The sequence below is a fragment of the Lepisosteus oculatus genome, chromosome 15 (assembly GCF_040954835.1).
Source record: "Lepisosteus oculatus isolate fLepOcu1 chromosome 15, fLepOcu1.hap2, whole genome shotgun sequence".
NCBI lineage: Eukaryota > Metazoa > Chordata > Actinopteri > Semionotiformes > Lepisosteidae > Lepisosteus > Lepisosteus oculatus.
Genome location: NC_090710.1, coordinates 6,566,662 through 6,582,749, shown reverse-complemented (window position 1 = coordinate 6,582,749; position 16,088 = coordinate 6,566,662). Strand labels below are relative to the sequence as shown.

The window sequence follows — 16,088 nt, the reverse complement described above, 5'->3', positions numbered from 1 at the left end:
TCGTCCAGGTCCTTAGGCAGCAAAGCTATCCTAAACCATGATACTCATACCATGAAGTTTGGCGGGTTCTGTTGGAAGTCACTGCATGATTTTCACTACACAAAATATTTCTCATTATAGACAAGATTTAGTCTTGTCTGCCTAGTGAGTGTTCTTCCAGTAGTTTTGTACATCTGGAAGCTCTTTGGTGAACCTGAGATGGGCAGCAGTGTATTTTTTAGAGAGCAGTGGTTTCCAATGAGAGTAATTTCTGTTCAGTCTTTTCCCAATGGTTAAGCCAGGTACACTACAGTGAGAGTGGTCTACAGATCCTTAAATGTGGGATTGTTTGTAACTTCCCAGATGTTTTTCTCTTGGGGAGATCTTGGCAAGACAATCAGTCCTGTGTAGTCACTGTAGTCTTTAATATTTTCCAACTGTACCCAATCTATCTCACAGCAGAGAGGTGAAACCCCAAATGTTTAGAAATGATTTTGTAACCCTCTCTAGACTGATGAACGTCAACTATTCTTCTGATGTCTCCTGATATCACTTGAACATAGCATGATATGCTACCCCTTACCTGAAAGATGAACACCAATTTCACAACATTTCTGACCTTTATATACGTAGAACGGGGTTCACAGTTTTTTTGGGCATTGTGGTGGAGCTCATCGTAAACAAGGGCATTTGAAGTCGAGGCGATCAGGTAAGGAAGAGGCACCACAATAATTATAAGAATAGTAATGTACTACACAATGGTACTGTATTTGTGAACAGAGCTTAAACGCAAACACCAACAGAGATCTACTGTTAGGATAAAAGTGAAAAAGGGCTGCAACTGGGATTGTTTTCCTAGTTTTCTGTTGATTTGGATGCTTTAACATCTAATGAAGCACTCTATAGTACTCTTTAGAGTTAGGTGCCATGGTGGCATTTGAAACTCGGATAGCCCATGATAATAGTTTTGTAGATCCCAATAATGCTCAGAGACCATGCTTTTCTTGACTTTTCAAGGGATCGACAAATGTAGTGGATTTTGTAATAAATTTCCAAATTCTATTGACATTGTTTTTTTTGGTGCAATTTTAAAGATTTGTACTTAAAATTAAGCTCAATTACAATCTACAGACAAGCCGGAAGATTGTGTTCATATTTCATATTAAGTATTCCATAATGCATGCTTGCATATCTGCAAAAGTGCCACCATTACAATGAAATCAGCAGAACATTGCAGAAAGTCATTTTAAATGCACAATGGTGAAGTTGCAGAATATGAATTAGACAAACAGCTTGTACTTTGTATCTTAACAGAATACAAATTTGGAGAATGTGCATCTGGTAAATAATTCAGAATACAAACTCCTTGACTTTAAGTTCTGAGATACAGTACATCAGTAGTCAATTCTGTTAGTTTTCCCTGTATAGATAATAGGAAATGTACATAAAATGGATAATAGAAGACTGAATTGCTCCTCTGGAAAACTCATGAGATTAGTTGGTTCAGACTTTTCTGACTTCAACAGAGCAGGTTACAACCATCTTCAATGCCGTTTCCTGACGATTTTCAAATGATCTGAATGTTTGAGGTACAGACTTTGTTTCCATGCAGCACCTTGAAGAAGGATCCACAAAGAAAGTTGGTTTACACTTACAAAACAAATGCAAATGTTCCCTTTGAATGCCATTTGTATTGATGCTCTGGTAGTATTGAATGAGAAAATGGAAAGCATTGTTCATTTGTTCAGGCAAGGCTTATCCTTTATTTCAATCTGTGGATGTGGTGATTTATATGGCATTGCTTTCATTTGCCATACGATAGCAGGATATCAGTCTGCTGATTTCGGAGCCAGGGGTACACTGGAAAAGTATTTTAAACTGTTGAAATATTAGTATATTTGTATATACAACTACATATAAAACATCCTGTCACATTTAATACAGGAAACGTGGATATAGCCACTGTAACCTATTTTGAAGTGTCTTTATATGAAGATCTACTGTAAAAAGCTGCCTTGCATAATACTTTTGGTTTGTATCTGGGTTACTTTGATGTATATATGCAAGCACACATTTCCCATAATCATAGTGGCCATTAATCATTATTTTAATACTTAAAAAAAATGTTTTTAACATTTAATTGTATATGTTCTCAGCCATATTCATGATAATGTTTGTCCATAAATATTGCTGTACCTTTTATATTTACCGATATTTGATATTTACTGACGTCACAGTGTGCATTGTATGTTCTGGATCTTAAATTCAGTAACAAAAAATAAGTATCATTCATATAAGAATAATAAATAACTGGTTTTCTTCTTTAAACGTTTTCCAGGAAAAAAAAGTTTCTACAAGTATCAAAAGTACACTCTAGCGGTGGTTCACGGAACAGCAGACATTTTGACAGACGTTGGCAGTGAGAAAAACAAAGAGCACCCTTTGTCTGAAACAATGCCAGTCATTCAGATGAAAATTCTTCATTAATCTACAAGTAGCCGTGGAAAGTGATCAGAGAGAATACATGAGCTTCTTATGAGCGGGGAGCCAAAATGCATGTGTACGACTACATATGTATCATATCCAAGGAGTTTATTATGCCTGGACCTTTTTTGCTACTATCGATGATGAATCAGTGTTTTATCAATTTTGAAAATTGTAATTATATATAGGGTAATATAATTTGGACTAAAATAATGTTAAAAAACATTTTATATCTGATGTGTGACAAGACTATACATTAATTTTATAAAGTAATTTCCTAGTTTAAAAACGGTTTTGGAAGTAGCAAAACCATTTTATTATCCATCGCTATTATTATACTAACGAGATTATAATACTGTGATTTTTTAAGGAATGATTTCCACAGGGGAAAAGTTACACTGGCTCAATATACCATTAAATAGGTGTAGTATCTCTGATAGTTTAATACCCTCCCACCTCCTATAGAAGCTTTAAAATCAAATAATACGATTTTATAAGCATCATATGCATGTATCTGCAGCAAAGACTGCTGCTGGTCTATTCGCATGTCTGTTGTTAGAAGAGTACTGCTGGTGGTTATATATTCATCCAACAGCCAGTTTGGTATGTGGGGTCAACAATGTCTTCCTTATTGAGGAGTACATGACTATGCCCCCCAATTCATTGATATATCGTTTTGTTACAGTAAGACGTGTTTGATGTTTGTACGTGTTATGTTGGCCTTTTCTGTTTTCAGAACTTAAAAATGACGGTAATCTATACCTAAGCAACATATAAATTCCGTGGACAAATCCATGAACGTGGCTAATTTACAAAGGCTTACTGTGTTTGTAATGAGCTGTCAAGTCTTGCAAGTCTATTGATGCACACCATCAATGTGAAAAAAATATCGACATCACAAAAAACCTACAAACCCATTTCCCTCGAAAGCAATTGGTATCTAGTTGCACGTGTAGTGAGAGCGAGGAACTTAAATGAATGGGAAATAAAAAAAATCCTGACAAATCAGCAGCTACCCCCTCATCCTGCGACAACATCGCACTGCATCCTTTCTCCCTTCTATTTCAGGTCCAAGCGGCGACGCAGTTGTTCGAGTTACCATAGCAACAGCATCCGGCGCGTTCGTTCTCCTCTTGGATACACATCCTCAAGCGGGCCTTGCGATTGGCTGCCACCTAACATGATGTCACCACTGCAGGCATCGAATCAAGGGAGTGCAGTCTGCACGGGCGGAAATCCAACCCACCGAGTTAGCGCTGGTTTTCTTGTGCATGTCAGCTACTGAGCCGTGGGCGAGGTTTACGGCTAGCAAAGGCGCGTATTGGGCTCCGTGCACATCTGTCATGAGGGAAAAGCCCAGCCTTCTGCCTGCTACGGAAGCCGAGAGGAGGCTGGCTGGTTACGCGGCGGTGGGTCTCCACCCGAGAGTATGGCGGCTAGGGTAGTATTGGTGTGAGAGGGAGATAGGGAAAGATGAACGAGAGGATGGAAAAGAAGCACAGAGACTGAACTTATTTTATTTACTTTTAAGGAAACGTTTATTTTTTTTGCCTTGTTTTTTTCTATCCCCTCTGCGGTGACCCGTTTGCCGTGTCTTTCTCTAGTGGTTTTGCTGGGAGCGTCCTCGGTTTTTGCAAGTTTTGTTTTTATCATGCTTCAGAATGGTTTGTTAAGCAAGTGAGAACTTGCAATTACAAACTTGTACTGGCCTTTTCCCTGCCTTTGGATCATATCTGGAAATTGCAACTGCAGAAATATTTGTCACTGGCTGCTTTTGCCTTTTTTTTTGCAATGAAGTCCTGTTTGAGGCGGCTACTCTTTGTGTTCTGGTTGTAGCTATGTTTCCTATATAGCACCACAGAGGGTATAGCTATATATTTTATTGTAGCTTGCAGAGATAATGGAACGCAAGTTTTAAGTTGTCAATTTTTTGGAGAATTTTGTTTTACGGTTTTCATTTTTTATGTTTAAATGCCGACCGGAGACTGATAGCTTCGCTGGTTTTATTCACCTAGCTGTATACATAACTGTATTTCCAGCAATTCTGAATCGGTAAGCGATGCGCGAGTATAAAGTAGTAGTTCTGGGGAGCGGCGGAGTCGGAAAGTCCGCCCTGACTGTACAGTTCGTGACTGGGACCTTCATTGAGAAGTATGACCCGACCATCGAGGATTTTTACCGCAAGGAAATTGAGGTGGATTCGTCGCCTTCTGTACTGGAGATCCTAGACACTGCTGGCACCGAGCAGTTCGCCTCTATGAGAGACCTCTACATCAAAAACGGGCAGGGGTTCATTTTGGTTTACAGCCTTGTTAACCAGCAAAGTTTCCAAGACATCAAGCCCATGAGGGATCAGATCATTAGAGTGAAAAGGTAAAATATGCCAAGAAAAGAAATAAATACCTGTCGGTGCATGTCTGTCTGTCTGCGTGTTAAGAAACGTAAATTGTGAGTTCCAGCTGCTGCATTTCATTATCAAATCGTTATTGCCCACATCAATCTGCTGTCAGCTCGCATGTGCGCGAATGACAACACTGGTTACTCTTTCAAATCTAATGGTAGTTGCAAGGTTATTGGAAAATGAATTAAACTGCATTCATTGGCAATGTTAAACAATAGCATCCGAACAGGGTGTTCCCTTGATTTCCTTGCAGTTAATACATGCTTAGGCTCAACATTCAGGAAAGAGATCCTGTTTCTTGGGGAACTCTTAGGAGGTCTTCCATTAAATCAAGTTGATTATTAGTCAGTGGTTAGGTTTGTGTCTGGATGGTTTTCAGACTCCTGGAGAATGGATTTGTGTGGTATTAGATTTAAATGTGAAGTTCAGACAGCTTATAGCCTTTCCGCTTCCCAGTACAGATAGTCATTGTTCTTGGGTAGTGGCAGGAAGTCTTCAGTGTTTATTCCCAGGGTGCAATAGACTAAAGTCAGAGGGAGGAAATGGTCAAAGAGATTTCGTACAGTATGTAGGGGATCTACAGGTTAACCAGTCGTATAATGTATGTAATGAGTACACAATGAACAGCACAGATCCCACATTGAAGTGAACAGGTTTGAGCTGACTGGATGTTATAGCATTGAGTTGGCTACATAACCCGCATTTGTAACATTCATGGAATTTTTTTCCCCATATTGGGGCATCGACAAAACTCATTGGCGGAGCTTTCGTTACTCTTAAATGAAGGAAATGGCAAGTTAACAGTGGCTGGAAGGGAGGAGATGAACCGCAGCCGGGGGGAGTTGGGACCTGCTGTAGGTGCAGTGCCAACAGGTAGACTGTTGGGCAGCATGCAGTGTCTGGTATGGCCAATGTGCTCTGCTGCTCTAGTCTCTGCACAGCAATCTCCTATTGAGTTCTGTGTGTTTCTGATGCCACACTCCAACAAGCATCTGATTATTCCTTCAGTGCAGGAGGAACCACTGTAGTGTTCACACTGTGGTAAGTGATGGTTGCCACCCTTCCTTGTTCTAGCATTGCGTAAAATAATGAATAGGGTTATAATTTATATACAATTAAGCTACACTGTTTTTCTCTTTTATATTGTATAGCCTGGGTAGGTATTGCATTGTACTGTACACTAGGTTCCAGTCATATTACAAACAGAAGTATAACACTTATATTTTTACAAAGCTAAGGTCACATTTCAAGTGTGGCATTATGTTTTCAGAAATCTAAACTGTCATGATGCAAACCTGCAGAATAAACCTGAGTACTTATGTTTTTTTCAGGAATTGATCATGATTCACCCATTACAGACAATCAGTGCAGTGTCAGGTGTTTTTATGTTCAAATCCTTGAATTGAAAGTTTCCTCGTTTCAGCTGATGTACTTGACACTGTCTTTTTGCTTTTCTGTTTGAAGGCATTGAAATTCAACATCATGTTAATATATTAAAAGTGTTTTTTTTAGGTTGTTGTGCTATTTTGATATTGTCTTAGCTCATTTGGATGAAACCATCACAACCTAATGTTTTTTTGTGTAAATTACCTTAAGAAATGAAAACATATCAGTACAGTTTGAAAATAACAGGTTGGACTTTTTTTAAACAAAATGGGCTGGAATATAATTTTTCTAAAACAGAAACTGCACTTTTGATAGCTAACAGGTCTTGAAAAAACACTGATGTACTATTCTAACTACTCTAGAAGACTTACTTTTGGAGAATAATCCTACTGTACCTGTGTACCCTACACCGTACCACGTGTAGAAGTAACTCTCCAGAAGACATGCTACAGATTGGAAATGTGCAATTTGAATGTACCATTACCTTAAGAGTGGAGTGTATGGTACATTATTTTTAGCGCTGAGCTCTAAAAAGTAACTTGAAGAAATTAATTTAGGCCCAATTCTATGCCCACCTGATGAACTGTACTTTTTGTCAATACTATATGCGGTTTTTAAAAGTAAGCCATTACACTTGAAACAGAAATAGCGTCTGAGAAAAGGTTAAAGAGTGAACCGATATGCATCTCATTCCTTCCAGAGCATGTTTTGTTGGTAAAGCCGCCTTATATAGTATTTAATAACTGCAGCAAATGTGCTCCTCCTGATAAAGTTACATGTTATATTGCTGCTGTACTAATCCATGTTACTGCACTTATGTTGTGGGTGAGGTTTGGAAGTCAGGCTCGTGTCTTGTCAGTGTAAGACAGCAGCCCCAAAGAACATGTTTATTAATTGGGGGAAGTGCAGTGTTTCACAAGGTGGTCAGCGTAACTTAGCTGGATTGAGAATGGTGCTGATAAATACCACAAGGGCACCACACCCTGTGCCTTTGTCCACAGAAATGACCACATTATTCATGGTGTGATCTGTTATGCCTTTTGGTATGATCACTCTGGAAAGGAGAAGGATATTTTGAAAATAGAAATTTAAGAGGTCTTTGGGTAGAAATAAACGATAGCTTTAATGAAAATAGAAGCACTAGCTGAAAAGTAGTTTTTAATTCACGTTTAGATTTAGTCATTCGCTGGATATATACTGATGTACACCAAAGTGAAGCATTTGCAGAGCTTTGACTATACATTATATGTGAAAATGACAGATGCCTTGTTCATATTGAGCAATATTGATTGTCCTGGTTGACCTTTATGTTGCCTTTTATAAAGCTCCTGGGATCTCAGAAGTGCATTTAAAATAGAGAACAAGAGGTACTTCTTTACCCTAAGAGTGGTGGGAGTTTGGAACAGTCTACTCAGAAATGTTGAATCTGGTTGAAATGCTTAGATCAATTAACTACTAACTGCCGTAAGGCGCAATGAGCTGAATGGACTCTCATTTGTAATCTTCCTTATGATCTAATATATGCTTTAAAAGATAAACTGTGCATGGCACAGACAGAGCTGTGCAATCTGGGTTTGAGACTGGCGTGCTCTGATCAGGATTCCACAAATTGCAATTAGCTGAACCTGCTGACGGTAGGGTGTAAATAGCCCAGGAAGAGGATATAGATTCTCTTCGTGGTACAGTGACCCTTGTAGCCTCCCGGGCAGTTTCAGCCACGTTTTACTTTCGGTGAGGGATGCACTCCTTCTCCAGAGAGTGCTGAGTTTTCCCTAGCAGGCGGGGCAGTTCCTCATGCTCCCATGTACGGTTTCAGGGTATCATAGCTGTGAAACTTGAAAAATGCACAGTAGCCTGTTCCAAATCAGGCGAGTTTAACAGTGATTGTAGATTTAAAAAAAAACAACACATGATGGAGGTAACCCACGCCTGATGTGGGACTGAGGACTGTGAAGGCCAGGACACTCCAGAAATTTCACAGGACGCATCATATGCACGTAGGACACATCAGTCCATTCTATTGCTTTGCACTGGTGCAAGTTTTTTTTTTTCCCAGAAGTTCCAAAAAAGGCAGTTGCTTGTGCTTTCAGAATCAGTGGTTGTGCGTGGATGCTAGTCAGATGTCAGCCATAACAGGTTGGGAGTGGAAATTTGCTTCCACTAAATTGACCCAAAAGAATGAGATGAATAGAATACGTTTTCAACAGTAAAAACCTTAGAGTAATGGCACCTTACTCTCTTATTGTAAATAAAAGTAACATAGTCATTAGAAAACATAAGAATACAATTAGGTATTAAGCACAGGATTAGCCGTTTGTGAGTTTGGCACATCTGATGTAGTGGTGAGTGCACCATGCTCAAATTTGCTAGCTCACCAAAACGTAATGCAGTTGTTTTTAAAAATCTTTAAGAAACATCAGGATTCAATTAGAACACAGTAACATAAAGCCACATTTGACTATTGAAAACCACAACACGAGAGAAGAATTTTAGAATGAGGCAATCAACAGTGCATGTACACAGCACCAGTTCCAATGTTAGAGAAAAATCCCCTTTGCATATATGAAGGACAAAATGCAATCTTCACTTTTGGATCCAAAAATGTTTCTGTCTTGCCACTTAATACACTATAATGCATTTCCCCAAAAAGGGAAAAGTTGTACAGTATTTGCGTTTTTCAGACCTGTGGGAATAAAGACGACTTCATTGCCATGCCTGATGTGAATATGACACAATGTGGCTGGAGAGCGAAATTGATCTATTCCCCCAGGCCTGTGCCTCTGAATGACTGAGATCAAATCTTAACTGAAATTCAGCTTTCAATGGCGAGAAACAGATATTTGTGTATTTCCCATTTTGGGTTTCGGTGCCTTTTCGTGTTGTAAATGAGGTAGGCCTATGAGCTCATGGGATGTAGACTTCAGATGTGGAGTTCTTTTTGGATATGTGTTTTAATGAGAACCAAAAGGAACTTGGTTTTGTTTTTCATTCAAAGCTACTTAGAGGAACATAATACAAGTGGCTGTGGTTATTTAATCATGTATTACATTACTCACGACAAACAATCCCTTGTGTAAATATGCGTCGTTTTGCCATTTAGCTGTACCCTGTTGCTGTTTAAGTGTTACTATGCCTGAGTTTGATCTGAGTCAGGTGTAAGGAATGCTAGATTCAGAAGATTAATTTTTCAACTCCAGAGGGACAAACAAATGTGTGGGCTTAGGACTAGATCTTGAAAAAATATTGATTGTAACTTAACATTACTCCAGTAGTGCCTCTAAAAATAAACTAATATAAAATAAACAATGCCATTGACGTTTTCACATTGATCCTGAAACACTTGATCCTGCTAGAGACTACTTTGACTGTGTTGCTGCTCTGCAGTACTTCCGACTTTCTCTGTTTTGCAGAGGAATATGAAGTATTTGTTCGCAGCTAAACATGCTTCAATTCGAAGCATGTCAATTCGAAGCAACCAGACCCCCTGGTTGCTGCTGGAAGAGGTGTTAGTGGGAGCAGTAGGGGGCGCTCACCCCGTGGTCTGTGTGGGTCCTAATGCCACAGTATAGTGGTAAACTGTAACAATGTGCCATCCTTCGGATGAGATGTAAAACTAAGGTCCTGACTCTCTGTGATCATAAAAAGCCCAAGATGTTTCTCAAAGAGTAGGGGTGTTACCCAAGCGTCCTGGCCAGATTTCTCCCATTAGCCATCAATCATGACATCCTAATAATCCCCATCTATGAACTGGCTTTATCACTCTGTTCTCCTCCCCACTAATAGCTGATGTGTGGTGAGTGTTCTGGCGCACTAAGGCTGCCATCGCATCATCCAGGTGGTGGTATAGGGGAGTCCCCATTACCTGTAAAGCACTTTGAGTGGAGTGTCCAGAAAAGCACTATATAAGTGTAAGCTATTATAATTAATTATCATCCAGGTGGGTGGTGGTGGAGGGGAGTCTCCATTATCTGTAAAGCTCTTTGAGTGGAGTGTCCAGAAAAGCACCATATAAGTGTAATGAATTAATATTATTATTATTTATTATTAAGATTTCCTTAGAACAGTGTGCCACAAGACTAAATCAAAGCTTATTGAAGAAAAGAAGAATAAGATAATGATGTGCTGAGGTACTTCTCTGTACTGTTTGCCATATCTGCATTTGAATTTGAGCTGAAATGGTTAAGGAACACTCTTAGGAAACATTTTAAAAAGCTTGTCACAGCAGGTCGCAGTGATTCTCAAGAGTGACTTATGCAAAAAAAACATTTTTTCTTTAACTGTTTTTATTTTGGAGCCATTTTATTGACAAAACCACATACAGAGCTTTTTTTTCTGCTTACTGTACACAGGAGTGCACTAATGCATTCATGTGAGACAGGATCTCAAGCTGCTAATTAGTTATTACCTTCTTTCTGTGTTAGTGAAGCATTTTAGTAATATCTACAGTAGCTTTTGACATTATAGAATGGACCCTTGTCAGTCTGCAATGTCTCATTGTCATAATGTGAGAAAGATGCTCAAAATGAAATTGGATTTGTGACTGCAGGTTCATCTGTTCCTGTTGACAAACACACCGGAATCTACATTATATGGCCTCTTCACCTCTTTAATTCTAAGTAGCCCAGCTGTCTTATTTCTTTAGACTGAGGCATAATGATAGGGATCAGAGTTTTTGCTGTGTCGCCTGGGAGATGTAAAAATATCCTACACTTAATTGGTCAATTGTAAAATAACTGTTGCAGCCAAACTTTCTCTAAATAAGAATTGACCTGAAGCTTTGTGATATGTTTTGTTAGTGGTTTTGAGAGTATTTATTCATTTAGTTAGGAGACATTCAAGAAGGTTGAAATAATAGCATACAGTTTTAGTGCGATGAAGATCAGTTTAGGTTTTTTTTTAATCCCTTTAGATGCTCTTTAGTGACTCGCAAAGTGGTAGCTAATGATACAATATGCGTTGTATGACTTTTCTCACACAGCGTGCTAAAAGTAAGTGACCACATCTTGGTATAATTTCTCAAGAAAAATATCTGGAAGCAAAATGGGTGTTTCCTAATCACAGCTGTACTATGTTACAGTACACTGTAGCAGGAGTTTCTCAGTGCATCTCACCTTGACTGTAAAATGGAAGTTTCATTCCTTCTCCTAAGGGACTTTCCTTGTCAACCATGTTTTATCACGTTCTGTTCAAGAACACCTATTGCTAAATTAGAAAGCTCCAGAAGATTTTAATTAGAATTGAATATATTCGCCCTTATTTTTCTTCTGAATTGGCTATAGCTCATGAAGAGCATGAGATGGCAAGGTGGGAAACAGTTAACCTCCATATGGGAACTAGTATATTTAAACCAAAAAGGCTGAGAGAGCTGTGTTTCTCCATTTCTCATGCATACCACTCTGTATACAGTTTTTGCAGAAAATGGCGACATGCCAGCACGACCATTGTCTCAGCTGGAGTAACCCACTCATTTTAAAAGTCCCAAAAAAGGATTTTTTTAAACTAACTTCGGAGTGGAAAAGTTGTTATTTCTCTTTCAATGTCCTCTGCACAGAGTGAACTTTACAAAACGTTCATATGTATGCAGAAATCTGTGAAGTTAAACATGCAGGAAGTACCTGCTTTTAAGAAACAAGTGATTTCAAATCAGTCAGACTAATGGCTGTACTTTGTAATGCAAATTGTGCGACCATCTCATGCACAGCAGGAAGATCTGCAGATGACTTAACATTGTTTGTCTTTTATTTGCTCTTTTCCATTCAGAACCTTTTTTTTAACTCCTGGTTCATTTGAGCAGAAAAGGTACAGACAGAAGTGTGAATGTTTTGCTAATGTTTTAACCTTTTAATCCATACTGTAGATACTTTTAGGTTTAGATGTGTACTGTAGATTAATTACAACTTTACATGATCTTTTTCCATCCATTAGGTACATTCTTTTTGCGTTTTTCATTAATCGTCTCACAAATCAGGACTTCATATAAAAATGCAAGTATAGAAAGGTACATCAGTGCAGCTGAAACTGGAAAAGTCTCGATCCTTCTACTGAGCCCAGTTGGAAACCCAGGTGTTAGGCAGCTGTTTTTGGCTGTTTCGCATTGTGCATTTGGGGTTTTTTTACCCTGGTACATTACAAATGCGTTTCTGCAGCAAAACACCGGCAATTTCGAGTGTGGGAGATTCAAGCATTAGCATTTTAGACATGCTTGTCACACATTTTTTAATCTAATTGTGCTGCTTGAAAACTAAAAAGAGGTTGACAGAAGCTTGAAATAAAACTGCAGAACAAAACTGACTTTTGTGTTTCAGAGCCATTTAATGGCTTTAATGGTTGCACCATGTTAATGAAAAAAAATAGATCAGAAATATGTTCTTGGAAATCGTCGTGTTCCAACTTTTCTGAATCTTTTACAGGGCATTAAGCGAGACTCTCACTGCATAGCAATGTGATCTGTTTCAGTTTTTACAAGGTTCCTCGATAACCATTGCCATGTGAATATTTCAAATATTTGTGTTTCATGGAGGTAAAATAGACCTTTGTTTACCCCTTTTAATTTCTGCAAAAGCCTGTAGTTAAAAACTATCCATCCATCTATTTTCTAACCACTTTATCCAATACAGGGTTATGGGGGAGCTGGCAAAAAATGGGCGCAAGGCAGGATAATATCCTGGACGGAACGCCAGTCTGGCTCAGGGCACACGAAGACATGCACACGCTCACATCTGGGTCAGTTTTCCCAGAAGCCAATCAACCTAGCAGTGTGTCTTTGGACTGTGGGTGGTAAACCAGAGCACCCAGAGGAAACTCTCATGAACATGGGGGAAAGTAAGAATTCCACTCAGATAACACCCCCAGCGCTATAAGGCAGCAATGCAAATCACTCCGCCACCTTGCTGCCCCACTTAAAACTAAAATAGATAAAATATAATGGGAGTCTTACTTACTAGCTCTCCAAAAGTCATTGAGCTCCCCATTAATGTTTTAGATCCAGTTACAGCCTTGTAATGTACACTGCTGAGTAAAGTAACCATGAAAACTCCCATCTGTTTGAATATCTCTGTTTCCTCAATGCTGTCAACTATATGCAACACACAAATGTATGAATTTGTAGTACGGCTGTAACGGCAGTTCGTTCTAAACTTGGAAGTTTTTACCTCAGTTTCTCATGGCACAAATTGGCATTGAAAACTGGCTATCGTGCCAGACCAGTTAAAGCCTGGGGGTGATAAAGCAATATTAGCACTCTGACGCCCGCAAGGCAACATCGCAACTCTTTTCAGCAGATGACACCCAACTGTTCTCAAACCAGAACATCGGACACAGGCAGCTGAGGAGTGTGTGTCTTTACTGTAAGATAGCCTGCACCTCTCCGTGAAGATTTGTGAGATTATGGAAGAACAAAGCTTCTTCAATTTACAACTTCTCCTTCGATAGGAGACTGAGCAGTTCATACCCCCTGACAACAGCAGCGGCAGCACGTGGCAACATCAGGCACATCGCAGCTGGTTGTTTCTGTTCAGAAAGTGGTGTGGCTTTTAAGCAAGGCATTGGTATAGGCTTTGGAGTGCAGTGGCCAGTGACCAGTGATTAGGGATCTTTAAGGGGATACCTGAATACACCCCCACCCCAGCTTGTGATGTAAACCTGTCGCCTAAACTGGGAAGGGAGCTGATGTGGTATTAATTGCAAGATGGCATTTCCTGCCTTTCCACGCTTCCTTAGTCCACTTGCTTGTGCGTTACAGCAGTGACAAGGAGTCACCTCCACTGGCAAGTTGAATTTTAGAATCTTTCCTGTGTTTTTTAAAAACGTTCACTAATCAGATAAGCACTGTACTGTATTTTAATAAGATGGATAAAACCGCAGTGCCCTTCAATTTTTTTCTCCCCCATTTAATGAGATGGAAGCAAAAATCTAAGACTTTAATTGTTATAGTATTGCACAGAGCAATCTTGCCATGAATTCATTTAATTGCAGAAAACACAAGCACACCTCAAAGTATTCCCTTAAATAAAATCCAATATAAATCAGTCTACAGTAACATTGTGCTCTTTGGAAGAGCATTGGAAGCGTCCAGAATTATATGAAGGCCCCCAATGATTCCCCGTTTCTGTGTGGTATAAAAGGAGATAACAAAATAGTACTAGTATCATCATGGTTCGGTTCAGATAGCTTTCCAAGGACTGCAGGTTAATGGCCATTACCTCAAGGGTTGGGGGATAGTTAGAAAAGAATATCCCCCAAAAAATGAATCTACCACCTTCTAGTGTACTTCCATTATTAAGAAATGTAAGCCTCTTGTTATACTGTAGTAGCCACCCTGCTAGGAACAGGACTCTAGTGAATCCTGGTACAGAGGGCTGTGCAGCAAGTGGTTTGGGAAGTGATCAGCTGGTGATCAACAACACAAACTGGCATCTACAGGATACAAAGCATCAAAAACTGCATTCATCTTGCCTGCATGAATGTAACAAAGATTGAGCTTTATGCATATGCTGATCATTGTTTGAATCACATACTGTGACAGCATTCACAGTAAACCACATGTCAGTTTTCTGAGTGCTCCTTTAAATGTGCAGGTACTTCAGCCCTTGTCAAGATGGGGGAAATCATGTTCACATTCAAGGAACATTTTGTGCAAACTGTCAAGCTCACGTTTTGCTGAAAATGAACATTCCAACATGATGACGATCCAAATCATATTCAAATTGACAAAGTGATTGGTTGAACACAAAAATGTCCTCAGATGACCATTTTAACCTCCCGACCTCGATCCAGTTGGATGTTTGCGGTTTGAAATCAAGAAGGTAGTTCACTACCAGAAAATCAAAGCTCGGAAGGACCTAGAGCACTTCGCGAGGAATGGTCAGACCCACTCAAGCCAGACTACAGGAAACGTCAGGGCAAGATTTATTAAATACAGTTCTCACTACAAGGGGGTGAATAATTGTGACCCTCAGGTTTTCTGGATTTAATTCTTTATAGCAGATACAGCCTTATTCTGTAAATTTCTACTAAAAATCACAGTATATCACATGATCTAATCTGTATATAATGATTGATGTCCCTATTTCATCAAGAGAATGAATATATCTAGAAAGCATTAGATGTCATTTTAATAAGACATAAACCTGTTCAGGTTTGATAAAGAAATGTCACTGTTTACATGTGGATAACTACACACCAAGTCGTTAAGATGGTGCTGCTCAATTTTAATCTCATGTTTTGCATAATATACATTTCACCACTATCTGATAGTGTACTATCCTTATGTACTATGATATAATCAATTTTGAACTGGATTAACATGTTTTTATTCAGCATGGGTGACTTGCATTGAAATTCAAACTTCATTTTTAGAAAGCTGTTTCTCCGAAGAAGAGAAATATCTTACAGTGGTCTTGTAAGGTAATTGATAAGGAATTAAGAATTAGCAATGCTTGTGGTTCTTCTAAAAGAAGTCTTTTTGAACCATAATAAGAACAGGAACACTGATATCAAATATGGTAGTGACTTGACATTATACTTACATACTGTATAACCAAGCTCACCCTTGAGTCTCATAATGCACAATAGTATATAGTATTTATGGTTCAAAGACATACAGTAAGTAATCCTCCCTTATATCATAATGAAAGTACTAAAACATTGGCTTTAATGTATTTTGAGACTAATAATTAATATAATTGATTATTTTAAAACATTAATCAACTGAAACAAGCAACAGTCATCACAGATTTATACCAGTCAGCTAAAATAAACTACATGAATTCCTCCTCCATGTCGTGTGGATGCCTTCACTTTCTCTGCCTTTCCAGCTACGTTCCTGCTCTGTGGTTAG

At 38.9% G+C, this 16,088-nt stretch overlaps 1 protein-coding gene across 3 annotated transcripts in view; it reads left to right on the top strand.

Annotated features, from left to right (window-relative positions):
• Window positions 1-3,705: 3,705 nt before the first annotated feature.
• Window positions 3,706-16,088, top strand: part of LOC102697644 (ras-related protein Rap-2a) — a 103,451-nt gene continuing 91,068 nt past the window's right edge. For 2 of the 3 annotated variants that reach the window (XR_011181621.1, XM_015363421.2), the window contains exon 1: window positions 3,706-4,836. Coding sequence is in view for 2 of the 3 variants with exons in the window: in XM_015363421.2 (XP_015218907.1) it covers window positions 4,523-4,836 (314 nt within the window). In the remaining variant the exon portion in view is untranslated. The remainder of the gene's footprint in view (window positions 4,837-16,088) is intronic. The other variant, XM_015363420.2, reaches the window with a different exon arrangement.